We start from the raw sequence: 27,752 nt of genomic DNA, 5'->3' as shown, positions 1-27,752 counted from the left end.
TTTCATAGTTGGGCATTCTTTTCTCTGTTTGCACCTTTGCGAAGTTTCTGAACGTTTTGATTTGTTTTCTGTAAATGCAAGCTGTTTCTGCTGGTGACGACTCTTTCGATCGCAGTCCCGTTGACCTGGAGTTATTGTTGTTGGCCTAGTGGGGGTGCTGCAGGCGGAGTGTCCATCGTTGTCGGTTTAGTTCCGCCCTCCAGCGCAGGCTCCGCCCGCGCGTACCGCTGCGGATTGTGGGGCGGCTGCACTTGTCTCTGGTAACCCGGGGAGATGTGAGGGTGGCTTTGCTGTTGGGTAAAGTAAGCAAACAAAGAAACTGCTTTTGCAGACAGAATTGGAGCGGCCGATAAAGATGCAACCGGAAGATGCTCGCTACCTGAAGAGGTTGGTGCTGTAACAGGGGCAGGGTGTTGGTGGTTGCTTTTTTGGAAGGACCGGGTTGGGCCCAGGAACCTGCAGTCGCTGTTGTTGCATTTTGTGACTGCGGCACCTTAATCATTCTGCTGTTAACGTCTACTTCGCAGCTGCTCTCTCAGCTGTGGGTTTGACAGACATTTGTGCAGCGCGTATAATACTCTTCTCCCTTGTTGATGCTGACACTACCATAGCGTTCGTTTCAAGGTTGCTCTCAGATACATTCTATTAATGCATTCTGAATGAGTCAGCCTGGATCGTTAATATTACTATCCCCCCTTTTTTAATGGAGAGCATCATTCGCAGTTAAACTGAATCTTCGCTTACTGAGAAGGATTTCTTTTCCTACCACACCCTCGTTTGGAGAGGTCAGTTGCGTCCTATTATCACTGTCGTGATGATGATTGGGATACTCGCCAGATGAGCTCGTTGAGTGATGAGAACCAATGGTGGTTACCATCCGGGCTATTATCAGGTGGTAACTGGCGAATTTCAGGTCGTCTATAATTCTGTATTGACAGAAGTGACGTCTTGTGAATTTACAGTAAATTTGGCATTGTTTGTGATGGGGAGAGGAGGATAATGGGGAACCACGGATTGTGAACTCCAGGTTAGGAGTACTTTCTCTATAAAGTATTCAATTTGTGTCGAATAAAAGCAATCAACCTGTTATATGTATTTTAAAAAATTGTTTTACATTTATGTTCAAACAACAAATGGATAAATAACAGGTTAAGCACAGCTTATACAATTCAACTTGAGTAACAACAAATGATTGGTGCACTGTCAGTCAAAGCAGGACCAAATATTCTAATGCTTGTGACAAATACAATAGAAATAGGTGTAATCTACTTAGCCCTCAATCTTGTCCTATTATTCAGTAATAACATGGTTGTAATCTAATTCCATTTATTGACCTTTGCCCCTTATCCCTAATACCTTTGGCTAACAAGCAAATATCACACTTTTAAATTGACAGTTTATCTAACATTAATTGCCACGTGTGGAAGATGTTTCCAAACTTCTACCATACTTTGCAAAAGGACATATTTCCTAATGTCACTTCTGAAAAGTTTGAATTTTTTGACTATGCCATAAATTTTAGTTTTCCTAACTAATGGAAAATACTTCTCCAATCTAGCCTATCTGTTCACTTAATATCTTGATAATTGTAATCAAAGCACTTCCAAAATCCAAGAAACCTATTCTTAGTGTGTATAATACAAACAGAAATTCCTGGTGAAACTCAGCAAGTCTGGCACCAGCTGTGGAGAGAAAGCAGAGTTAATGTTTCAAGTCTAGTGGTCCTGGATCTTCAGCACCTGTAGTTTTTATTTTATTAGTTTATGTATTCTCTTTGTTCTCTCTTGGCATTGATACAATTCTGGGAGGTCTGTGATATGCCCCTCAAAGTCCAACACATTCATCCTGACTTCTGGTTTCCAGAACTGCTTAAAGTTGCCTAACCAGGTCTTTTTATAAGAGATAATGGGAACTGCAGGTACTGGAGAATCTGAGATAACAAAGTCTGGAGCTGGACGAACACAACAGGCCAAGCACCATCTTAGGAGCACAAAAGCGTGTGTAGATTAAATTTTGATAAAGTGTGAAGCTGGATGAACACAGCAGGCCAAGCAGCATCTCAGGAGCACAAAAGCTGACGTTTCGGGCCTAGACCCTTCATCTGATGAAGGGTCTAGGCCCGAAACGTCAGCTTTTGTGCTCCTGAGATGCTGCTTGGCCTGCTGTGTTCATCCAGCTTCACACTTTATTATCTTGGATTCTCCAGCATCTGCAGTTCCCATTATCACTATAGATTAAATTTTATCCCCTTGTGTTCATTACCCTTGATATAAATTTATGGCTCTATAAATTTACCCTCTTTATGAATGCCAACATTCCAGTAACTTTACTACCTACTTTTTGATACCTGTTTGTGACACTTCAGTAATGTGTATTTGGAATTCCTAGTCTTTATGACCATCTCAGTTTACAGCATTACACCATTTAGGGAGTATTCTGTTCTATTTCTAGTTAGAAAATGGATGAACTTGCATTTATCTGCATTGAAATCTCTTTCACCCTTTACTTAATTGTTGATAATGTCGTGGTTTTGTTTTCATGTCAACAATTACATTATCTAAATTATTGAAAGCAATGTATAATTGAGATCTCAACATACACCCTTTGGATCTTACGTGCCAATTTTTGATATTATCACCACTCTGCCACTTGTACAGCCAATTTATTAACCAGGTCAACAAATTACCTTACATTCCATGAGCTTCAATTTCAGTACAAAGACTCAACTGCTCTTTGGAAGTTCATATATTAGTGAGAATGAAGCATATTTGCAAACTAAAGTAGATTTAGTAGGGTATTTTAAGGAAATTAACAAGCACCATGCATATCCAGGATATGTGTTCACTGTAAGGCAGTTGACTTTTCTATAAAGTAACTGAATGCATTTATATTGAAATTGATAACTGAAATAATTTTTCAAATAACGAACAATGGAAAGATTATCTGGTGGTAGGAGACCTGGGGCCAAACAAAAAAAGCAAGAAAAAGTGGAAACATTTAGATTGTAGTCTTTTGCCCTGGATGCTACAGACTGGATTTTAACTGGACAGAATCACATTTACATTTTTGCCAGACTCATTCTGTTGCCCTTTCTAGACTGTTCTGATAGTCTGTGCATAGTTCCTCTCTGAAAACTGAAATGTTGGACATCTAAAAACAGCACTTTACACTTCAACGTTGTAAATTTCCAAATCGTGGTTTGCAAAATGATAATTGATAGCAACTTGTAACTACATTGTCTTTAACATAAAATTACCCAAGGTGCTCTACAGAGACATTATAAAACAGTGGCATGGTGGGTCAGTGGTTAGCACCGCTCCTTCACAGCGCCAGGGACCTGGCTCAATGCCAGCCTCGGGCAGCTGTCTGTGTGGAATTTGCACATTCTCCCTGTGACTGCATGGGTTTTCTCCGGGTGCTCCAGTTTCCCCCCTCAGATGTGCAGGGTAGGTGGATTGGCCATGCTGAATTGCCCATAGTGCCCAGGGATGTTTAGGTTAGGTGGGTTAGACATGGAAAATCAGAAATAGGATAATTGGTCCGGGTGGGATGTTCTTTGGAGGGTCGGTGTGGACTTGTTGGTCCGAATGGCCTGTTTCCACAGTAGGCATTCTGTGATCTATGAAAGTATGTCATAGAGAGACAAATGGTGCTGTTGTGACTGAAGACCACAAACTTGCTTAAACAGGCAGATTCTGAGCGGAGTCCTAAAGAACTAAAGTTAGGTGGAGAGATGGTGAGGGAATTCCAGAGTTTATAGTCAAACAGCTGAATGAATGAGCACCAGTGGTGAAGTGATTAAAATCAGGGACCCTCAGACAGAACCAGAATTAGAGAAACGCAGATAGCTTGCAGGTAGTGCAAGAGGGCAATAGAGAGTAGTTAGGCCACAAAGGAATTTGAAAACAAGGAAGAGAATCTTAAAATCAAGGGTTGTTTATTTGAAGACAAGCATAGACCAGAACGAACAGGGCTGATTGATAATTGGGGCTTTGGGCAGTAAATGTGTGAACAAAATAGTTTTGAATAACCTGAGTTTGCAGAGTAGAATGTCATGAACAAGCCAGGAGCATGTTAGAATCAACAAGACTGGTGGTAATAATTGCATGGATGGTGTTTTCAGGAGTAGAATGGCTGAAGTTGGGCCTGGGATGGTGATGGTATGGCGATGAAAGTAAGTGACTGTGTTGCAAAAGTCAAGGACCGTGATGGAATTGAATGTGAAAGTGCAGAGTTTGTGGTAAAGACAATGCATTTAGTTTTCCCAAATTCTAATTAGAGGATATTTCTGTTTATCTAGCACTGGTTGTTGAAAAAGCAGTCTGACAATTTATAGACAATGGAAGAGTTGAGTGTGAAGTGGTTGTAGTTAAAGCTGGCATCAGACAAAATTGAATAGAAGAGGCATCAGGACAGATGACTTCAAGTTTGGTCAAAGTAGATTTTGAAGACTCGTTAAAAAAAATTTATTGTATCATTTTGTCGAACCATCGAATTAGTCAAAATTGTCCTGGGAACCTGTTTTTTTTTGTAATTTCTTTATATTCTAGGAACTGCAAACTAAAGTTTTACAAAATTCGGTCCTCTCAGTCTCTGTGCCTTAATCAGAAATCTGGTTGTGCTCTGAATCTTCCATTACACTAAACTTTCCTATTGCTTGAAACGAATTATGTTGGCTCACCAAACTATTTGATTACACTGTGCAAGAAAATCTAGTAAAGACCTAGACATAATTAAAGAGGATTACTAATGTTGGTACATCACTCTGGTTAATTTTATGAGCAGATTTTCTTTATGGAAATCTAACGTTTTGGGTACTCCCTTTCGTCCTCTGAATTAACCTTTTAGGCAACTAGTGTGCATATGTGGCGCAGGTGGAAGCTGACATCAGGAAGTGTGGACAGCTGGTTTGGCCCTTTTCACTATGTATTTTCCAACTGAAAGATTTTATTCAGTTCCTTTAGTTTTAAAAAAAAGCTAATCTACTATCTTTTGTCTCTTCCGACCTTGAAGTGCAGGTTCATATATCCTTGAAAGTGGAGTTGCAACAAGGAAGAAAAGCAGGCTCCATGTTAGGCAGCTCTATCATTATCTCCATTGTGAAAGAGAAATGGTCAGGTTTTGTATGGTGCATGCTCTGCCCTAGTGTAGTAGAATAGTTGTATATTGAGAGTCCAGGGAACTTGGAGAAGCTGCAAAGGGTGCAGAAGAAACCAGTGTGCAATTAATAGCTTAGTAGAACAGAGATCAGGGATTGAAGGCCCATAAACAGTATTTACTTTGTATAAGGCCTGGACTTGCACACTTAACGGTAAGGTCCTGGGAAGTGTTGTAGAACGAAAGACCTTGGTGTGCATGCTCATAGTTCCTTGAAAGTAGGGTGGCAGCTTGACGAGTTAGTGAAGAAGGTGCTTGATTTGCTTGCCTTTATTGGTCCGTGCATTGAGTATAGGTGTTGGGAGGTCATGTTACGGCTTTACAGGACATTGGTTGGGCCAGCTTTGGAGTATCACGTGCAGCTCCATTCTCCCTCCTATAGGAAGGATATTGTGAATCTAGAAAGGGTTCAGAAAAGATTTGAGGATTTGTGGAGGGTTTGAGCTACTGGGAGAGGCTGAATAGGTTGGTTCTGTTTTCCCAGGAGCATCAGAAGCTGAGGAATGACCTTTTTGAGGTTTCTCAAATCATGAGGGCCGTGGATCGGGTAAATAGGCAAGGTCTTTTCCCGAGAGTCGGGGAGTCCAAAACTAGAGGTTGTAGGTTTAAGGCAACAGGGGAAAGATATAAAAGAGGCCTAAGGGGCAACTTTTCATGCAGAGGGTGATGTGTGTATAGAATGAGCTGCTAGAGGAAGTGTGGTGGTGAGTATGATTATGACATTTAGAAGGCATCTAAATGGGTATATGAACAGCAAGAGTTTAGATGGATATGGGCCAAATGCTGGCAAATGGGACTAGATTTATTTAAGATATCTCGTCAGCATGGGCAAGTTGGACCGAAGGGTCTGTTTCCATGCTGTATATGACCTCGTTAAACTTAGTTATGTAACAGTCACTGAACTCCAAATGTAATTACTTGTACGTGAAGTACTTTGCCATGTTGTGATGTGATAAAGTACTGTATAAATCCAGTATATGTTAACATTATGTAACAGCTTCATTGCGTGGGCATGTATTTCAGACACCAATGTTCACTCAATGGTGACACTAAATCAAGTTTAAAAGGTTTGGGATGAGGATGTGAAACTTGAGTGCATAATCTAGGTTGACCCTTTGCAGAAATGGGAAAATGTTATATTGCCAAAAGTGTCATTTTTCAGTGAGATGTTAGATGAAGCCTCCTTCTGGCCTCTTGGGTTGTAGAACCTCCTCCAAAATCCCCTCTGTCACTTCAGCTGTAAAAGTTCAGGTAGTCATTTAAGCTTGTAATCCCATCATTTAACCTTTCCTTTAATATTGTTGAAATGAGATATATATTGGCAAATCTTTTTGCCTTGCACACATCAGGACAAATGCATGAGTGCCAAATTTCAAACTATCTGAACAGTTTTATGCTACGAGAGAAAAGAGTATTGATTGGCATGTCCTCTGAGATTGGCTGAGGTATTGCTATTGAAAATGTAGGAATTGTAGGCTCCCCACGCATCAGGATAATTTATAAAATGTACAAGAGCTTTTTTTTTTTGCAGAGAATGGTTTTCAGCTCCCTATATCCTGCTGCTTGCAAGTATAAAAGAGCGACATTACATGTTTGGCTGTTATCATAAATTAGTTACTGGTGTACCTAATAGTGCACTCAGATTTTTCAGCAGGTGCTGCCCAATTATAGAATCACATCAAACAGACGTCCTTATTTTGGATTTTGCAAGTGGGACTGATTCAGCCAGTCTATATTTTGTACTCCTTGAGTTGTCCATTATTGGTAGTGTTTGGTTTAATCAACCAATCGTTGGACTGTGCAGCCTATGCACCTGCTAATGTACTGGTGTTAAAATTCATATAAATTTGTGTAGCATGGTGAATATCTCTTTATAGACATGAGGCAAAGGTACCACTCATGGCATTATAGTCTCCCTTTCCATGACTTGGAATCTGTCCACTGTTTATCTATCCACCTTTGTAGTGAAACATTTGGTATATTTTGAGATGCGGTATGAACTCCAGTTGATGCTGCTGTTTATGTCTCATAGATTTCAGAGCTGTCGCATATTTACTTCAAATGCATGTCCATTTCAATTTATAATCACTGCAAAATGAACCACATTATAAGCATTACTTCATAACTCTTGCCAGGTTCTAATGGAGCTCTTTGTTTGTAATTGTATGAATCGTATACATAATATTTCCATTCCTAGCAGTTTTAGAGATTGTACGTTACAGATGCATTACGAAAAGACGTCTGATTTCTCCTGTGATCGTTGGTTGTACTAGTGCTGGACAGATGTTCAAGATGTTTGCCATTTGGCAGGTGAGACTCTAAGCTAATTTTCAACTTGTCAAAAACTTATTTGAACTTTCAACATCGAGACATAATCCTCAGAAATCAAATGAAAGATTGCTTTGGGAATAAATAAGCTAAAATGGGAGGACTATGACAGGTCACAAAGGGCCAGATGTAACAGATGGAAGGTAATGGATAATTGAGTGGAATGTTCTGGTCCTGACCTTGATGCAGCAAATTTATTTTCTTGAATGCCTCTTGTAACAGGCAGAGCAATGTAGTATTGATGCATAGCATGTTGTTCAACAAATGGGGGAAACCTGAGATTGCCCATTAAGTTCATCTCTAACAGAGTTCCTAATTGCTCTGTGTTGTGAGAAAAACATTCTTTAATCCAAAACACACTAGGTAAGAATGTGAGAAGTGTGTGAAAATGGTTATGCTCATTAAAGGAGTTGTTTTTAGTACAGTAATAGTGCTTGAATTCTGTAAATGGAAGACAATTGTTCAGTGGTTTTGTCACTTGTCTGTGAGTTAGTGAATGTTCTGGGGAGGCAGGTTCGAACCCTATCATGGTAGATGGTGGAATTTGAATCCAATAAAGAAAAGTTTGGAATTAAAAGACATAGACCATGAAGCCATTGTGGATACCTGTAAAAACCCATCTATTTTACTAGTATCATTTGGGGAGGAAAATGGCTGTCGTTGTTTGACCTGTATGTGACTCCAGACCCACACCCACGCAGACTTTTAGTTGTCCTCTGAAGTAGCCTAACAAGCTAGTTCACTTAAACAACTCATTGTATGAAGAGGCTCCACAAACATCCTCATCAATGGGAGTGTCTAGCACGTAAGCATTTGCAGCAATCTTCAGCCAGAAATGCTGAATGGATGATCCATCTGACCATCCAAGGGAGGCCTCAGCATTGCAGATGTCAGTCTTCAGCTAATTTGATTTACTTGATGTGATATCAAGAAATTATTGGAGGCATTAGATCCTGCAAAATCTATGAACCCTAACAGCATTCTGGCAATAGTCTAAGACTGATCTAGAAATTGCTGGGGCCCCAGCCAAATGGTTCCAGGCAGTTACAACATTGGTTGTATCCAACAATGTGGAAAATTGCCCCGGTATATCCTGTGCGCAAAAAGCAGGACAGTTCCAACCTTGCCAATTACTGCTCCATCAGCCTACTCTCTATCATCAATAAATTAGTGGAAAGTGTCATCAGCAGTGCTATCAAGCAGAAATTGCTTAACAGTAACCTCACTGGAGCTTAGTTTGGGTTCTGCTCGGGCTACTCAACTCCTGACTCATTAAAGCCCTGGTTCATCCATGGACAAAAGAGTTGCCCTTGAAATCAAAAAAGCATTTGACCAAGTGTGTCATTATGGAGATCGAGGACAAAGTAGATGCAAAGGGAATTGAGGGATAAACTCTATGCTGGTTAGAGTCACAGAGAAGGATATTTGTGGTTGTTGGAGATCAATTATTTCAACACCAGACCGTCTGTGCAGGACTCTATCATGGGAGTGTTCTAGGCTCATCAAAGCATCTTCAGCTGCTTCACCAGTGATGTTCTTCCATCATAAGGTCAAAAGTGGGGATGTTTGCTAATGATTTTACGATGTTCAGCATCATCTGTGACTTCCCATGTGCTAAAGTAGCCAGTGTCCAAATGAGGCAAGTCTGGACCATATCCAGATTTGGGCTAACAGGTGGCAAGTAACATTTTGCCTTGCAAGTGCAGATCATGATCATCGCCGCAACAGAATCCAATTCTTTACATTTAATAACATTGCCTTCAAGGAAGCCTTCAGTATTAACATTAGCCATTCAATTTGAACCATACTTAGATACCAAAAATTTAATTAACTTTGTTTGATAGTTTTGATAACATAGGACCAATCCTAATTTTTAAAAAATCGACTTATCATTGAGGGAACATTGTCTTTAAGGTCAGATGACACCTTTCCAATGTTATTGCCAGGATTACCCAAATGATTGGGGTGAAGGCATCCCATTTATATTATTTATTATTAGAGATGCTCCAGATGAATCTACTCTGTTTTCTATATTTGAATTGATATTTGGTCACAAAGTAAGAGGGCCTTGAAAACTAATTGAGAAGATTGCTAGGTCCACAGTCCAGAGATCTCTCAGTTGGATTATGTATCAGAGGTGCGAGGTAGATGAAAGAGGAGGTGAATTAGGTAGATGACATTTGAAGGTGGCAGAGCACCTAAATAAGAAGCAGATAAAAAATCTAAAATTCATACATTTGTCAGTGAGGATGAAGTATTGGTACTGTTACCGACGATAGGAGTTTGCTTCAGAACTAGATTCAGTGATCCCTACAGATTGAGAAGTTAAGTCAGATGAAAATATTATCGGATATGTCATGTGAACATGCTGCAACATTACTATGACAGGGAAAGGGAACTGGAGAAACAGTTTAGTTACTAGTTATTAGTCAGTGAGGAATCAAATCCAGATGATTTGGATCTTGATGTACCTTATAATAAATTGTATAATGAGGAAGCCCTTAAGGAATGGGATTAGGTGGTGAGTTATCTGTCTGAGGAACAGTAATCTGAATTGAAAGACTTCTTACAGTGCTATGAGGACCTATCTAGAAATAAAATACTGTGGACTAACACCCTATTACAGGAGATTGATGCAAGGAATGCTGTTCCAATAAAACAAAATCCCTGCAGGCTGAATCCTTTCAAAACAGTGCAGGTTCAGAAGGAACTGGAAGTGATGCTCCAAGATGGCATCATAGAAACGAGTCAACGCGAGTGGAGTTTGCTGATCGTGTTTGCTCCCAAACCTGATCGTACTCAGTGATTCTGCTTAGATTATCAGAAGGTCAACGCAATGACCAAATCTGACTCCGACCCAGTTCCAAGGCTGGAGGATTATGTGGACAAAGTAGTCTTTATTCAAGGTTACTGGCAAATACCTTTGTCAGAAAGAACAAAAGTTTCTGCTTTTATAACCCCAAGTGGGCTAAATCAATTTAAAGTAATGCCCTTTGGATGGAAAGATGCACCAGCTGCTTTTCAAAGGCTTATGAACAGAGTTGTTGTATGATTGACTAATTGTGCCAGCAGAAAAAAAATTCAACTGCTGAGAAACAATTATTGACTTTTGTGATTGCCTTATAACATTTTAATGTTTACGTTGCAAACAATGTGCATTCTTATCACAATCCTTTGACATTTCTGGAAAGATTTAAGGTCAAGAACATCAGATTATTTTGTTGGGAGTCTCATGTTACAATCATTTACAGATTGTGCATATTGTGAGTTGTGAAAATGTTGTTGTGGATGCTTTATCACACGTTTAAAAATCAATCCATATGTAAGATTGAACACTAATGTTTCTATGTTTTGTATATAAAATGTGGAACTCTAGATTAACGATCTGTGAATCTGCTAATATAATAAAGCTAAGGTTCCAAAAAAAGAACTGCCATGAAAAGATGGCTTCAGTTATTTTTCTTGAGGCAGAAAGGTTGTGAAGTTGGGTAGAGTACTTGTGGATGAGGAGGCAGGAAGTTAGAATTGGGTGTTTGCAAAATGCTAGGGGGAAAAGCATTGATTGGTCATTTTAAAAGAAGATATGCTTTTTCTGTGCTTAGAAATTTAAAATGGATGTCTTTGAGCAGCAGTTTGAAAATACAAAGAGCACCTGATGCATTTGTATTGAAAGGCCATACAGTTAGCAAGCCAAGCAACAGGTTTTTACGAAGACAACATGCTTTTGAATTCATTCAATTTGAACCAGGTATGTAGGTACCCAAAAAGCCTATTAAAAGTCTGGTGATTTTTGACAACATAGGATCAGTCCAGTTGTAAGAAATATTGATATGTTATCAACGGTGTAAAAAGAAGGGGGCAGATGGACAAAGACCTCAGAGCTGATAGCCCTCAGCTCTTGGGAGAATCGCTGGCTCCCACAGTCGCCTCTATGTCTTAGAGAAAGCACTGTCTCAACAACAACGGTACAATAGCACAATTACTTAATAACGCTGACAGAAGAACTGATGGAGAAGGGATTCCTGACAGAACAATCGATGGAGTGGGCACAGAACGTTTCGGAAGATGTGTAATCTGCCTGTGATTTCGACGGACTAAATTTTTTTTATATAGGTGGGACTTGTATTTATTGGAACACCACATGATTAGAATCCTGCAGTTTTGGGAAAAGTTAGTAGTTAGAAGGGATTTACTTGGTTTAATAGTTTAGTTAATTTGCTCACTGTTAGAGTTAGATAAATAAATTGTTACTTGATTTTTTTTTAATGTGGGTGTCAGCGATTTGTTTTGTTTTAGCCATTAGAAGTTGCTCAAAAGCAGTCTTCACCACTTTTTTCACACTCCTTTTACAGATTATGGGGTGAGGTACTCCTCTGAGTATTTTGGTTTTAGTTCTTGGTGGGGGTGGGGGTCAACCTCTGCTTTATAACAGATTGGGTGCATGTTGTCCAGCATTTGGACCGGTTCGAACAGATTTAGAGTCCGAAAGGTCCTAGCAGATTTGAACAGACTTGGAGATTAGTATCTTGGATCTTTAAATAAAACTTAAGTGAGAAGTGGAAAATAGTTTAATTTCGGTTGCTTGTTAGTTAAATCAAAAGTGGAGAGAAATGTCTCAACATTGCACGAGGGGTCATAGTTTTAAGCTGGTTGGTGGAAAGTATAGAGGGGATGTCAGAGGCAGGTTCTTTACGCAGAGAGTTGTGAGAGCATGGAATGCGTTGCCAGCAGCAGTTGTGGAAGCAAGGTCATTGGGGTCATTTAAGAGACTGCTGGACATGCATATGGTCACAGAAATTTGAGGGTGCATCCATGAGGATCAATGGTCGGCACAACATTGTGGGCTGAAGGGCCTGTTCTGTGCTGTACTGTTCTATGTTCTATGTTCTATGTTCTATTGCTAAAGAGGTTTTGGGGGTTGAAGCTGCTTCTCAAATTTGCCAAGGAAGGTTAGAAAGACAGGAAAAGGTGACGCTTTAAGAATTAGTAAAAGGGCTCAAATGGGTTTAACAAGGGAAAACAAGAAGGCTGATATTGTAACACAGCCAAGCATTTAGATGTATCAGAGAAACAGTCAAGTGCAGTGGAGTTAGAAGAAATTAAATTGCAAACGAGACAAGACAGTTGGAGTTAGAAAATGAACTTAAAAGTTTGGTGTTGGACAGGGCAAGGGAGTAAAGAGTCCTCGCTGAAGAGAAAGAAAAGGGAAGAATATTCAAGCTGGAAAAGATGAAGTTGGAACTTGAAGCAAAAAGACATCAAATGACGGAAGTAAAAGTACAAGCCAGAAATGATGCAAACCCCTTGTAGCCAACAATTTGGTAGGGATATATACAAATATATTTAAACATTATCAGAATTTGATGATGTAGAAGCCTTTTGCATTTCCTTTCAGAAATTGGCTAAACAGATGAATTGGCCAGAGACACAGGGTAATGTTAATTCAGACCAAGTTGGTAGGCAGGGCTAGTGAGGTGTTGCAGCACTGTCAGAGGTGGTGTCAGGAGAATACGAAGAAATCAAACAAGCTGTCTTGAGTGCCTGCAAATTGGTACCATAAGCATATAGATAAGGTTCAGAAGTGTAAGAAAGGAACCAGGTCAGACTTGTATCGAGTTTGAAAGAATTAAGCAGAGCAACTTCGATACATGGATGAGAGCATGAAAAATAGGAAAGATATGTAAGGCTCTTAGACTATTCTGCTGGAGGAGTTTTAAAACTCACTTTCAGAAATGATAAGAACTCATTGAGGAACAGAAAGTTAAAACAGTGAGAAGAGCTGCTACTGTACAAGTCAAAATCTCACTTCCGACTGCAATTTCATGCCATGAGGGACAGAAATTGGGAAAGAGATCCTTCAATGAAAAACAAAAAGTAGATCACACTGGGAACAGTTTATTACACGTAAAAAAAGAAATCCAAGAGTGTGGAACAGAGGTAAAAGACCTCGGGTGTTTTCACTGCAATAAGATGGGATGTACAAAGTCACAATGCTGGGGTTTGAGAGAGGCATTGGGAAAAAGGTTATGGTAAAAGAGGTGAACCAATGGGATTAGTTGAGGTGGTGAAGGAAATCCCAAGAGAAGTCTAGGAGCTGCAGTAGTGCAAAACCTAGTCATAGGCTAGACAGTAAGTGTGATTTTCACAAAGACTTTACCTGTGTGGGTAAGATTTTCTTAAGTAGAACAAAGGATTAGGTAAAGAAGTTAAAATTTTGAGACATAAGGGAGCTAATCTGTCTCTAATAGTAAGAAATTAAAATATTTGTACTCCTTCTGAAATATTGCCTGTGTGTGGTAATCTGTGGAATAAATTGAGAGAGAAGTAGTGTTCCCCTGTGTGTAAGATAAGGTTGGAAAGTCCAGTCAAGACTGGGGAAGTGATAGTGGGGGTGATGGACAAATTGGCTATTCCAGAATTCTTGGAAACAATATAGCTGGATCCCAGGTGGGAGTGATACCCCTTGTAGTGGAGAACCCAAAAGAAAACCAAGGAAAACTGAAGAATTAAAAGAAAAATACCCTGGAATGTTTTCCAGACTCTGGTGACAAGATTCCCACAGTCATTAGTTAAAACAAGAAGGGAAAAACAAAAGAAAAAGATGGAGTTGAGGTCCAGTTTGCTGACACTTCGTTTGAGATGATAAAGGAAAAACTGAAGCAAGTAGAGTATCAGGCAGAGGTGTTTAGTTCTGAAAGATTAAAGGAATTATAATAAAAAAGATGAAACGACAAAGGATTTCTATCATAAAGCCTACTCTGAAAAGGAGTTGGTGTGTTCCAGAATGTTCTTAACATAAGGATGAAATCTTAAGGGGGGAATGGAGACCTTGGCAGGTTAGTGCAGATGAGAAATAGGTGGAACTCAGTGAGATTATGTTGCTGGTAGAATACAGACAGGAAGTATTGTGGGTGACGCACGAGTTATCTGTTTTATAACAAAAGTAAATTATCCAAGTGACAACCCGGATTACTGGAGAAAAGATTGGCTATCTCCAGTCATTATCTTGACCTTCGCGTTAGCTTTCTGTATTTTGTGTGCACGTACTCCCAAATTCCTTTGTGCTACAGTTTTCTGCAGGTTTTCTCTGTTTAAATAATATTGTTCTTCTTTTCTCCCTTCTAAAATGAACAACTTCACATTTAGCCCCGTTAAACTCCATTTGCCAAATTTTTGCTCATATACTTAACCTTTCTGTGAGCTGTTTGTATCCCTCTTGCAACCTGCCTTTTGATTAAATTAAGCTGCACTATATTGGCTTCCTTTTTCCAAGACATGAATATATGTTGTAAAGGTTGTGGTTCTAGCACTGATCCCTGTGGAACCCCACTAGTAAAATGTTGCCAACCTGAGAAAGAACTCCTTTATCTCCACTTGCTGTTCCCTACCCTTTAGCCAATTCCCTATCTGTGCCAATATACTACCTCCAACACTATGGGGCTATTATGACTTAATTTTTTTGTGAGGTACCTTGTGAAATATCTTCTGAAAGTTCAAATATAAGGCATATTATATTGGTTCCCTTCTATCCGCTCTGGTTGCAACTTCTACAAAAATCTCTAAGTTAGTCAGATATGATTTTCCTTTGAAGCCATTTAGACTATGTGTGATGAGGTTATGAGTTTCCAAATCTTCTGCTGTTAATTGATTTGAAAGGTTTTCCAACAATAGATGTTAGGCTTATTAGCCTGTAGTTACCCACTTTCTGCCTTCCTTTTTGAATAGCTGTCACCCTGGCAATTTTACAGTCCTCTAGTACTTCTCCAGAGTCGTATGATTTTTGGAAAATTAAAGCCAATGCCTGCTCTATCTCTAGCTACTTCTTATAGGATCCTAGGGTGTAAGCCGTCAGGATTAAGAACATATATGCATTTAACCCCATGAATTTGTGTCTTATGACTTCTTGAGAGATAGTGATGCTGCTTAATTCCTTCCCTTAGTGTTCCTTAATTTTAAGGGGATGCTCACAGCATTGGCCACCATAAAGAGTGCTGCAAAGTATCTCTTTAACTCCCCTGCCATATCCTCGTTTAAAGAAGATTTCATTGCCGGTTTGTATGTTTCTTACCAGTTTGCCCTTGTAAGTTATTTTCTGTCTTTATTATCTTTTCAGCTGCCTTTTGCTGGAGCCTGAATTTGTTCCAATTTTTGAGGCTGTCACTGACTTTTACCTCCTTATGCTTTTTCTTTCAAGTTAATACTCTTTATTTTCCTTGGTTAGTCATGGTTGGTTTACCCTTATTTTAGAATTTTTTTTTAACTGAGATGTATTTTTGCTGACCAAGTTTCACTAAGCCTTTAAAGGTTGCAGTTGCTGCCAGTGATTTGTGAGTTCTGTGAATTCTGTGACAAGAAGCTGAGTTAAAATGCAGAGACGCCAAAAGAATCTTTTTTTTCTAAAAAGTTAAATCACCATCTAAGGAGATACTCAGTGGAAAAGTAAACCATAATCCTAGAAGATATAGGAGCAGAACTTGCCCCGTCGAGCCTGCTCCACCATTCAGTCATGGCTGATATGTTTCTCAACCCCATCATGCTGCCTTATCCTTATAACCTTAATGATAATGAGCCTATCTGTCTCTGCCTTTAATACGTTCAGTGACTTGGCCTTCACTGCTTTCTGTGGCAATGAATTCCACACATTCACCATTCCCTGGCTGAAGGAATTCCCCCTCATCTTGGTTCTAAAGGATCTTCCCTTTACTTTGAGGCTGTGCCCTTGGGTACTGGTCTTTCCTGCTGGTGGAAACATCATCCCCACATCCATCCTATCTGGGGCTCTGAGTTTCAATGAGATCCCTTCTCAACCTTCTAAACCCCATCGATTAATGATGCAGAGTCCTCAACCTCTCCTCATGTCAAGCTCTTCATCCTTGGGACCTTTCTGTAAACCTCCTTTGGACACCCTCCAAGGATGGATGGTGCTGGCTTTTGATATGGGACCCAAAACTGCTCACCATATTCCAAATGTGGTTTGACCAGAGCCTTGTACAGCTTCAACAGTACATCCTTGCTCTGTGTATTCCAGCCCCCTCAACCTTGAAATTGCTGCTAACTCTTCAACATTGTCAAACATGTGCCCGTTATGACTGCAGACAGTTATTGGTGTTTTCTAATCATTCCCCTAACGAGTGGAAAAATTTAAAAACCAAAATGCCAGTCTACTTGGATGATATTTGCTAATTACAACCTTATGTTTTAAACATTATTCATTTGCAGAGAAAAGCACTGTAATTGCCAGTGCTTTGTCAAGAATTTAATCTTGTTTGAATTGTCTAAGAAGTAAGGAGATATTCAAGATAATTGTACAGACTACATATAAAAGAGCAAGTGAGACTGAGTGTATGAATGCATTAAAATGTTTTGTTCATACTTTATAATGGAATGCATTTACGGATGTGGTTTCATTTTTTTCCAAGAGTGGAATTGTTAGTGATGCTTTGAAGCTTGCTTGGAAGAGCTGCCTAGCTGATCTCCTATTTCAGAAAGAATCATCTTGTTGAGTTTATGATGAAATTTATTTGTTCTTCTGAGAGACTGATTGAAAGAATTCTCAATTCAACATTTCCTAAACAATACATGCCTGAAGGCCGCTAGAGACAATTGTGTGTGTTTTTTTTAACATTTCATTTGTGAGAAATGAACTTTGAGGGGATCTTTCACTTGGTGGTATTCTAATGTATCTGCTGTCCTTGTCCTTGTATCTCGAAATGGCCATGGTTTTGGAAGCTGCTGTTTAAATTTACTGACTTTACCGCACGTGCCAGAACATCTGAGCAACAGACATCAGATCATGGAATGCTTAACCCTTTAGCCAATGTGTTATTCTACAGGCCAAAGATTTTCTTGCCCAGAAAGTCAATCCCTGCAAATAAATCCATTTTTATTTGTGTTTCCCTGAAGTGTGTGTGTGTACGTGTTTTGTGGATATTTAGATTTTGGAATAAGCTTTGATTGTATATATTACTGACTGGCTATGGTAGCCACTTATTCAATGTAGGTACATTTTATTTTGATGACCGATAATTATGTTTGTTAAGAAACCAGACTGATCTAATTTCTTTAAAATCAGATAAGGATGGATATTTAATTGGTTATTTTGGCAATTGGGAAAAGTATTTTTATTTTATATTGTGCCCTCTGTAATAATGATGGGAGCAGCTGTGTGTGCATAATCATTGACACGGCATTTTCAAATCATTTTTACTTAACCTGGTTGAAGTATAATTAGTCTAAATATTGTCTTTTTAAAACTTTAGGGAAAACTGTATGTCTTTTACAGTCGTATCCTGTAAACCATTAAGCACTCACTGAATTGGCAAGCAAGGAATGGGAAAAAGAGGGAAAGCTATACTCCCTCTTCTCATCTGAATGTCTGCAGCATTACATTCAGTCTAACCATGTTTGAAAATGACATGCTGTTTTTGAGATAATAAAATGTGAGGCTGGATGAACACAGCAGGCCAAGCAGCATCTCAGGAGCACAAAAGCTGACGTTTCGGGCCTAGACCCTTCATCAGAGAGGGGGATGGGGGGAGGGAACTGGAATAAATAGGGAGAGAGGGGGAGGCGGACCGAAGATGGAGAGTAAAGAAGATAGGTGGAGAAGGTGTGGGTGGGGAGGTAGGGAGGGGATAGGTCAGTCCAGGGAAGACGGACAGGTCAAGGAGGTGGGATGAGGTTAGTAGGTAGCTGGGGGTGCGGCTTGGGGTGGGAGGAAGGGATGGGTGAGAGGAAGAACCGGTTAGGGAGGCAGAGACAGGTTGGACTGGTTTTGGGATGCAGTGGGTGGGGGGGCATCCCAAAACCAGTGCATCCCAAAACCACTGCATCCCAAAACCAGTCCAACCTGTCTCTGCCTCCCTAACCGGTTCTTCCTCTCACCCATCCCTTCCTCCCACCCCAAGCCGCACCCCCAGCTACCTACTAACCTCATCCCACCTCCTTGACCTGTCCGTCTTCCCTGGACTGACCTATCCCCTCCCTACCTCCCCACCCACACCTTCTCCACCTATCTTCTTTACACTCCATCTTCGGTCCGCCTCCCCCTCTCTCCCTATTTATTCCAGTTCCCTCCCCCCATCCCCCTCTCTGATGAAGGGTCTAGGCCCGAAACGTCAGCTTTTGTGCTCCTGAGATGCTGCTTGGCCTGCTGTGTTCATCCAGCCTCACATTTTATTATCTTGGAATCTCCAGCATCTGCAGTTCCCATTATCTCTAATGCTGTTTTTGATTTTGTTTTTAGGAAGGGTGTCTTGAGCAAGAGTGACTATCTATCTATCTTTAATGACTTTTAGTCTTTTTCAGCGAAACACCAATTTGACAAAATGTGGAACTAGTCTATTAGTTTGTTTTCCTCAAATTTCAAATGTATTAGCCTGTCTCCCTGCAAAAATGTCTGATTGTCACTAAGGTCCAGTGAATTCCCCTGATACCTTGCTTCCTGTCTGGATTATCCTTGCGTGTTTTTTTTCCCTTATTTCTATTTCCATTGTTAGTCCTGGCAAAAGTCTTTTCCCAGATGTCTTTTTAATCATTTTTGGCCCCTGAATTCTTTACTCCCGCTGTTTCCAATTACTTGAGCATCTGTGTCCCTTCTTGCCTCTGTGATATTTTCCTAGCTCACCCTCACTCATTTTGTTTCCCCTATTACCTGTGTAGTTATACTCATAAATACATGACTGAAATAGAATTCATGTCAATATATAATCACTTAAGAAAGGAGTAAACCTAATTATTATTTCTTTAATCTATTTAAAATTTTGGAAACTGAGGGTGAGTGGTTAGAATAATTGCCATTGAAGTATAAAGTAATAAATTAGGTCTAGCGCACATTTTAATGAAAAAAGTCTTCGTTTTACTTTTTACAAAGTGATTTTGATCACACAAAACTGATCTTCAGCAATAAATTTGAGCTTGTGGTCATGAAGTGTATAAACATTGATTTTGTTTTCTCTACACCGGTACAACAAAAGTAATTTTGACTGCTGTGATAACGTGATGTTAACAATGTTGTAAATACCAGATGTGATGATTTATGTCAAAGTTCATAATGCTGTAGTTTGCGTCATCGTATACAGTATTTTCAAGGTTTGGCTTACTTAAATTCCTATATTTTTATCATTGATAATCAATTTGAGAGCTTTGTCCCCTGCAAAATCTAAGTTATTTTAGATTTAAAAAGGCAGATTCTTGATGTTATATCTGCCATAACTGTCCTAATGAATTAAAAAAAAGTTCCTGTAGATTTGGAAAAGTAAGTTTTCTAGGTTTTGGCTTAATTATATCTGCCTTGGGAAAATCCTAGGAATCCAAAATAATACAGCCAAGGCCATAGGCAAGTTCTCTTTATTATGCCCACTGGTTATGATCTAAGTAGACAGTTATCTAACACTGTATTTAATGTTATTCTTTACATGTATCAGAACATTTGATTTAAGGGCAGATTTGCTTCAGAACTTCATTTCTTACCATTGGTTAGTGCTTGGGACTGGAACAGGTGATTTGTCAAGTATTTTGTATGGTATCAATATTTTGAAGGAATATTCCCTTGGTACTTTAACGGATATTGTGAGGCGTTGTGCTTTTCTCTTCCCCATGTTCAAAGAAATGCAGAAAAGGTGTACCAATTGACCTCCATCTCCACAGTTTGGTCTTTGTATGTCTTACTGCGAGAGGTTCTCTACTAATCTTGTTCTGCTCAAGCTTAAGACATTTGCACTAGGAAAAAAGGTAAAAGTTAGAATTAGATGTGGACATTTCATTCTATTAAATATTCCTTTTAACTTAGTTTCCTGTTAATATTCAGCATAATTGATGCATACTTGACTTGAAGGTAACGTGTACCAATTTCAGCCCAGCACTAGAAATTCCATCAGGTTATACATTGTTGGTACCTTCCAAAAATCCCAAATCACTATGATTGGTATTATGTCTTTCCTGTCATTATTCAGTTATTTAAGTATATAATCCAGGTCCACACAGACCCTTCACCACATATTGGAGTCTGATTTCACAAGTGCCTGAGTGGCATGGTGGCACAGTGGTTAGCATTGCTGATTCGCAGCACCAGGAACCTGGGTTTGATTCAGCCTTGGGCAACTGTCTCTATAGAATACGCATGTGCTCGCCATGTCTGTGAGAGGTTTTTCCAGGTGTGCTGGTTCCTTCCCATGGTCCAAAGATGTCCAGTTTAACTGGATTGGCCATGCTAAAACTTGCCCCATAGTGTCCAGGGTTGTGCCGGTTAGGTGGATTAGCCATAGTAAAAACCCCATAAGGGGGTTACAGGAATGAGGTTGCACTTCAGAGGGTCAGTGCAAACCTGATGGGCTGAGTTACTACTTACTGCACTATAGGGATCCTGTAATTCTTAATCTATATTGTCTGGAAACCAGACAAATATGTTCTATAGTGTGCTGAATTTGATTGAGAACTTATAAATTGATTAATTTTATTTGAAATACTTGACTAAACAGAATACTATTTTCACAAGGTGTTCTATCTATTGCTTACTTCACTATGTCCAGCAAAAATAATGTTTTTCACAATGTTGGCTTTAAAATAGGCTTACTACTACTTTGTTAGCGAGTGTCATTTCTGAATTTTATTAAACTTTTTAATGAATTGACTCTCCAAATGTAACTAGCCTTTTTTTTGAGGATCAAATCACCAGGTTTTCAGTCAAATACCACTCTTGGATTCAGCAATCTTTTGTTTGATGTAGCCTCCTGCCACTGCTAATGAATGAAACAGTGTGTAAGCCCCTGACTAAAATGCTTATCATTCCACTTGTCTGAAACTGTTATGATATGAGAAGTACACCTAGTTTTCAACATAATTATTCAACCTGTGGAATAAGCGTATTTTCTGAGATGTTTGTTTATTTGCTTGAGATGTGGGCATTGCTGGCAGAGTCAGCTTTTATTGCCCAAGACTAGTTCTCCTTGAGAAGGTGGGTGTGAGCTGCCTTTCTGGATCACTGCAGTCCATGTGCTGTAGATAAACCCACAATGCTGTTAAGAAGGAAATTCTAGGATTGTGACCCAAAAATCCTGACAGGAACCATGATAGATTTCCAGGTCAGGGTGGTGATAGCTTGGAGGAGGTGCTGGTGTTCCCACGTATCTGCAGCCCTTGTTCTTCTTGATGCAAGTGGCCATGTGTTTGGAATGTGCTGAGGAGCTTCAGTGAATTTCTGCAGTGCTTCTTGTTGATAATACACACTGCTATTATTGAGTATTGATGGTGGAGGGAGAGGTGGTTTGTGGACATGGTGCCAGTCATATAGACTGCTTGTCCTGGATGGTATCAAGCATTTTGAGACACATGTTGGTCAGGCCAGATGCAGAGAGATTTCTTTCTGCAAAGGACATTAGTGGATTGGATGGCTTTTTCTGTCAAACAACAATGGTTTTTTGGTCATCGTTTAACATCTGAGTTTAGATTTTTATTAAATTCAAAGTTCATTTAGCGAGTTTTGAGAAGATTTGTAGCTCAGGTTGAGGTTCTGGATGTGAGTTTGCTCGCTGAGCTGGAAGGTTCATTTTCAGACGTTTCGTCACCATACTAGGTAACATCATCAGTGACCCTCCGACGAAGTGCTGGTGTTATGTCCCGCTTTCTATTTATCTGGTTAGGTTTCCTTGGGTTGGTGATGTCATTTCCTGCATTGATGTCATTTCCTTTTCTTTTTCTCAGGGGATGGTAGATTGATTTGGAGCCAATGTGCCTGTTGATGGAGTTCCGGTTGGAATGCCATGCTTCTAGGAATTCTCGTGCGTGTTTCTGTTTGGCTTGTTCTAGGATGGATGTGTTGTCCCAATCAAAGTGGTGTCCTTCCACATAGAACATAGAACAGTACAGCACAGAACAGGCCCTTCAGCCCACAATGTTGTGCCGACCATTGATCCTCATGTATGCACCCTCAAATTTCTGTGACCATATACATGTCCAGCAGTCTCTTAAATGACCCCAATGACCTTGCTTCCACAACTGCTGCTGGCAACGCATTCCATGCTCTCACAACTCTCTGTGTAAAGAACCTGCCTCTGACATCCCCTCTATACTTTCCACCAACCAGCTTAAAACTATGACCCCTCGTGCTAGCCATTTCTGCTCTGGGAAATAGTCTCTGGCTATCAACTCTATCTATGCCTCTCATTATCTTGTATACCTCAATTAGGTCCCCTCTCCTCCTCCTTTTCTCCAATGAAAAGAGACCGAGCTCAGTCAAACCTCTCTTCATAAGATAAGCCCTCCAGTCCAGGCAGCATCCTGGTAAACCTCCTCTGAACCCTCTCCAAAGCATCCACATCTTTCCTATAATAGGGCGCCCAGAACTGGACGCAGTATTCCAAGTGCGGACTAACCAAAGTTTTATAGAGCTGCAACAAGATCTCACGACTCTTAAATTCAATCCCCCTGTTAATGAAAGCCAAAACACCATATGCTTTCTTAACAACCCTGTCCACTTGGGTGGCCATTTTAAGGGATCTATGTATCTGCACACCAAGATCCCTCTGATCCTCCACGCTGCCAAGAACCCTATCCTTAATCCTGTACTCAGCTTTCAAATTCGACCTTCCAAAATGCATCACCTCGCATTTATCCAGGTTGAACTCCATCTGCCACCTCTCAGCCCATCTCTGCATCCTGTCAATGTCCCGCTGCAGCCTACAACAGCCCTCTACACTGTCAACGACACCTCCGACCTTTGTGTCGTCTGCAAACTTGCTGACCCATCCTTCAATTCCCTCGTCCAAGTCATTAATAAAAATTACAAACAGTAGAGGCCCAAGGACATCTGTATGTAAGGATACGAGTGATAGTGGGTTATGTCGTTTTGTGGCCACAAACGTATCAGGGTAGCCCACAAACCCACCAACACACTAAAACAGCAGCTAATGAACTTAAAAGACCCTATACAGACAACAAATAAAATGAACGTCATCTACAAAATACCTTGCAAGAACTGTGACAAACACTACATTGGACAAACTGGCAGAAAGCTAGCCACCAGGATACATGAACATCAACTAGCCACAAAACGACATGACCCACTATCACTCGTATCCTCACATACAGATGAGGAAGGACAACACATCCATCCTAGGACAAGCCAAACAGAAACACGCACGAGAATTCCTAGAAGCATGGCATTCCAACCGGAACTCCATCAACAGACACATTGATTTGGAGCCAATCTACCATCCCCTGAGAAAAAGAACAGGAAATGACATCACCAACCGAAGGAAACCTAACCAGATAAACAGAAAGCGGGACATAACACCAGCGCTTCGTCGGAGGCTCACTGATGATACCTAGTATGGTGACGAAACGTCTGAAAACGAACCTTCCAGCTCAGCGAGCAAACTCACATTCAAAGTTCAGTTTCTGCCATGATCGGATTCAGGCTCAGTCCCATATTGCCAAAGCTGCTTGTCTTGCATTCATCCGGGCAAATGCAAGAGAGCCAAATGTAAAAATTTTCCAACCATTTTACACTACAGAAGAAAAGGGAGCTGATAATTTGCCAAATGTTTCTAATTGAGACATTGCCATGGGGACAGCAATGGACTCAAGTTTCAATAATTCAGAAAAGACACAAGGTATGAATATAGTAATAATGGGAACTGCAGATGCTGGAGAATCCAAGATAATAAAATGTGAGGCTGGATGAACACAGCAGGCCCAGATGCTGCTGGACCTGCTGTGTTCATCCAGCCTCACATTTTATTATCATGAATATAGTAATTTTGTTTTCTTTTTAGTCAAAGCGATGTGGGTATCACTGGCTTGACTGAAGTTATCATGAAAGTCTAAAGTTCTCAACCTTGACCCTTGCCTGAGGCATCATGACTCTCATCGCCAGTCATTTCTCTCTAATGAGAGCACGGCTTGTGGTCCTCTGGGACTATGACAACTTTACCTTTTACAAGAATGTGTACAATGTTCATAGTAAAACAGAAACTGGAAGCAACCATGTCTAGTGATGAACTATACATAGTAAGAATCCAAGATATGGCTACTGAAAAATCAGGATTGCGTATTAAATAATGGCATATTTAGTTTAATTATATAAATATAACATATTTAGAAAAGATTGAGAGAAAATGGAGAGGTGCATCAGCTAGTCTTATTTGGGATAATATAATGCCAGGAGGAAAATAATGGATGTGACTTTCAACAAGACAAAGAGTTCATGTTTTGATGGAGTCTGTAGTGTAAAACCTTGTAATAATTTGAGATGGACCCTACTTGAAAAAAGAAAACTAAACGGATGCTGATAAAGGAGACTAACCCTCCAGTTTCTGAGGACAGCAAGACTGAAATTAAGATGGGAGACCAAGATCATGGAGAGTGTGAACTTGGTTAAAATAGCATGAAATAATCCAGGCCGTCCTTGGATCTCAGTTGCTGAGTCCCATTTTGCAGGATGGACAAGTTTTAACAATAGAGGCTAGATCTACAGATAATAAGTAAGTACATGACTTGATACTGCGGTTTCTGTTACTTTGCAAACCAAGCTGAGGTTCTGCGGGCATGTGCCATTTTTGGTGAAGGCCTCTGGAACTTGGAGTTGATTTTTGCTGTCCTGTTGCCTGGGCTCAGTGTGTTGAAGAAGGGTTGAATTTCTTATTAAGAAAGACAGAGTTTTGAAGGACTTTGTGATTTAATTTAATGACTTAACTGCTGAGCAGATTGAGTTCACTCACAGTCGGAGCTTCATCTGTCATTAAATTTATATAATTAACTACAATTTGCTATTAATTCATGTTTAACTGATGTTGATTCTGATTTGAAAATGTAGGAATTTGTTTAGAGAAAATTCTTCTGATTTAAGTCAAGGAATCATGTTTGTTTAATCTGAGGGTTTAAGGCCATTCTCCTGTCTTTCCCCAGAACACTGGACATTTTTCTATTTTAAATAAAATTCTGCTTGAATACCTCAATTGAACATATCTCCTCCACACTTTTAGACTAGGTATTCCAGATCCTAGTTGTTCACTTTATGAAGATATTTTTCCCCTTCACATCACATTTGCTTCTTTCGTGAATTTCCATATCTGTGACCACCTTCAGCTCCTTTTCAATAACTCTGCATATTTTTTCTATTCAAATGAACATTGATACCCTCTTGACTGCCTTAATTGCATGACAAAATCTTCCTTCAGCCTCGAGCAAATCCACGAACTATTACTTTCTGCTTCTGATCCTCTAGCCGATTTGAATCCATGTTGTTACTGTGTCATTTACTTCGTGAGTAAAACTTTTCTCAAGTTTGTGTGGGAATACGTTGAATGCCTTTTGGACATCTGTGTACGCTTCGAAAACAGCAGTGCCTTCAGCAAAGCTTTCTTTCTTCAGAAAATTCCAGAAGTTTGTTAGTCATGATTCTCCTTTAAGAAGTTCAGTATTATCAGACCTATGTTTCTTGAGCACTTCTAAAAGAAGAATTAATCTGCACTTAGAAAGTCAGGGATTAATCAAGAAAAGTCAGCATAGTTTTGTTAAGGGCAGGTCATGTTTGATCAACTTGATTGAATTTTTTGAAGAATTGTGTGGATGAGGGAAATGCATTTGACATGGTCTGCCTGGACTTAAGCTAAGCTGTTGACAAGGTTCTGCATGGCTGATTAATAGTGAAGGTAGTACCTTTGGGATCCATGGAAATGTGCATAATTGGATCCAGAATTGGCTGAGTGGCAGGAAACAGGGTGATCGTTGAGGGCTATTCTTGTGACTGGAAACCTGTTCTTTGGGATTCTTTAGGGATCAATGTTGTCGCTGTCGCTGTTGCTGTTTGTGATATGTATAAATGATAGAGTTGAATGTAGGAGGGTTGATCAGTAAGTTCGCAGATGATACAGGAGTTGGTGAGTGGTAAATTATGATAACGATAGCCTTGGATTACAGGACGATATAGATGGGCTGATCAGTTGCAAATGGAATTTAATCTGGAAAAGTGTGAGGTGATACACTTAGACAGGACAAATGAGGCAAGGAATATGTGCTGAATGGTAGGATCCTGGGAAGTACTGAGGAACAGAGAAACCTTGGTATGCATGTCCACAAGCCCCTCATGGCAGTAGGACCGGTGGACAATGTGGTTTAGAAGCCATACGAGATGTTTGCCTTTATTAGCAGAGGCAATTATTTTAGGTTGTTGCCTGTCTGGAGAGTTTTATTTGAAGACTGATTGGGTGGACTTGGGCTGTTTTTCTTGGAGCAGAATAGTTTGAGAGGGGATGTAATTAAAATGTATAAAATTATGAACGACGTAGGCTAGTCAGGAAGGAACTGTTTCCCCTTAGAAGAGGGATCACTGACCAAGGGGCATAGATTTAAGGAAAGGGGCCAGATGTTTAAGGTGGCATGTGAGGAAAAGTTATTTTCACCCAGAGGGCAGTGGGAATCTGAAACTGTGTCTGTAAGGCTGGTGGCAGCAGAAGTCCTCATAACATTTAAATAATATTTAAATATGTACTTGTGTTGCCAAGGCAAACATTGTGGGCCACGTGTTGATAAATGGAATTCGAATCATTAGTACTTGTTTTTTGACTGAACCAGATGCAGTGGACCAAAGGGCCTTTTGCTGTGCTCTAGTCCTCTGACTGTATGAGACTTTCTTAATTTGTATTTTCAGCATCCACAGTACTTTGCTTTTATTTGATACTTAAAGCACTACTTGCCCCCTCCACACTGAAATACTACTTTGAATAAAATTCCCCAAGCATTCACTCTAGCGAGTATTGTCTGAAGTTCAGAGAAGGTGGAGTCCAGAAACAATGGCAAAATCGATTGGTAGCTAGCTCAAGTCATAAAGCCAAGAATTGAAGTAAAAGTATTTGAAGTAGCAGAAGGTGGAGATTTGTTTTTAATAACCACTGCTGGGAACACCACTGTTAATAATTTAGATTCACAATCTGGAGTTTGAAATCAAAAATTGTAATTTCTAAACTTACAGAAAGCACCGATTTAGAGGCAGCAGTCAGAACTGTTAAATTTGTGGTAATGGGAACTGCAGATGCTGGAGAATTCCAAGATAATAAAATGTGAGGCTGGATGAACACAGCAGGCCAAGCAGCATCTCAGGAGCACAAAAGCTGACGTTTCGGGCCTAGACCCGAAGGGTCTAGCTTTTGTGCTCCTGAGATGCTGCTTGGCCTGCTGTGTTCATCCAGCCTCACATTTTATTATGTTAAATTTGTGGTTTGTGACCAGGGTTCCCCAAGAAGGGGCAGTTGATCATTCTAAAAAATGTT

The 27,752-nt window shown here is 40.0% G+C and overlaps 1 protein-coding gene across 5 annotated transcripts in view; it reads left to right on the top strand.

The window, feature by feature from the left end:
- Positions 1 to 213: 213 nt before the first annotated feature.
- The window catches only part of kifap3a (kinesin-associated protein 3a), a 209,501-nt gene continuing 181,962 nt past the window's right edge, over positions 214 to 27,752 (top strand). For all 5 annotated transcript variants that reach the window (XM_059647846.1, XM_059647844.1, XM_059647848.1 and 2 more), the window contains exon 1: positions 214 to 387. In XM_059647846.1, the coding sequence (XP_059503829.1) occupies positions 356 to 387 (32 nt within the window). In that variant the 5' untranslated portion in view covers positions 214 to 355. The remainder of the gene's footprint in view (positions 388 to 27,752) is intronic.

The sequence above is a fragment of the Stegostoma tigrinum genome, chromosome 8 (assembly GCF_030684315.1).
Source record: "Stegostoma tigrinum isolate sSteTig4 chromosome 8, sSteTig4.hap1, whole genome shotgun sequence".
Classification (NCBI taxonomy): Eukaryota; Metazoa; Chordata; class Chondrichthyes; order Orectolobiformes; family Stegostomatidae; genus Stegostoma; species Stegostoma tigrinum.
Note: the sequence above shows the minus strand (reverse complement) of the source record. Positions and strands in the feature narration are given on the sequence as shown.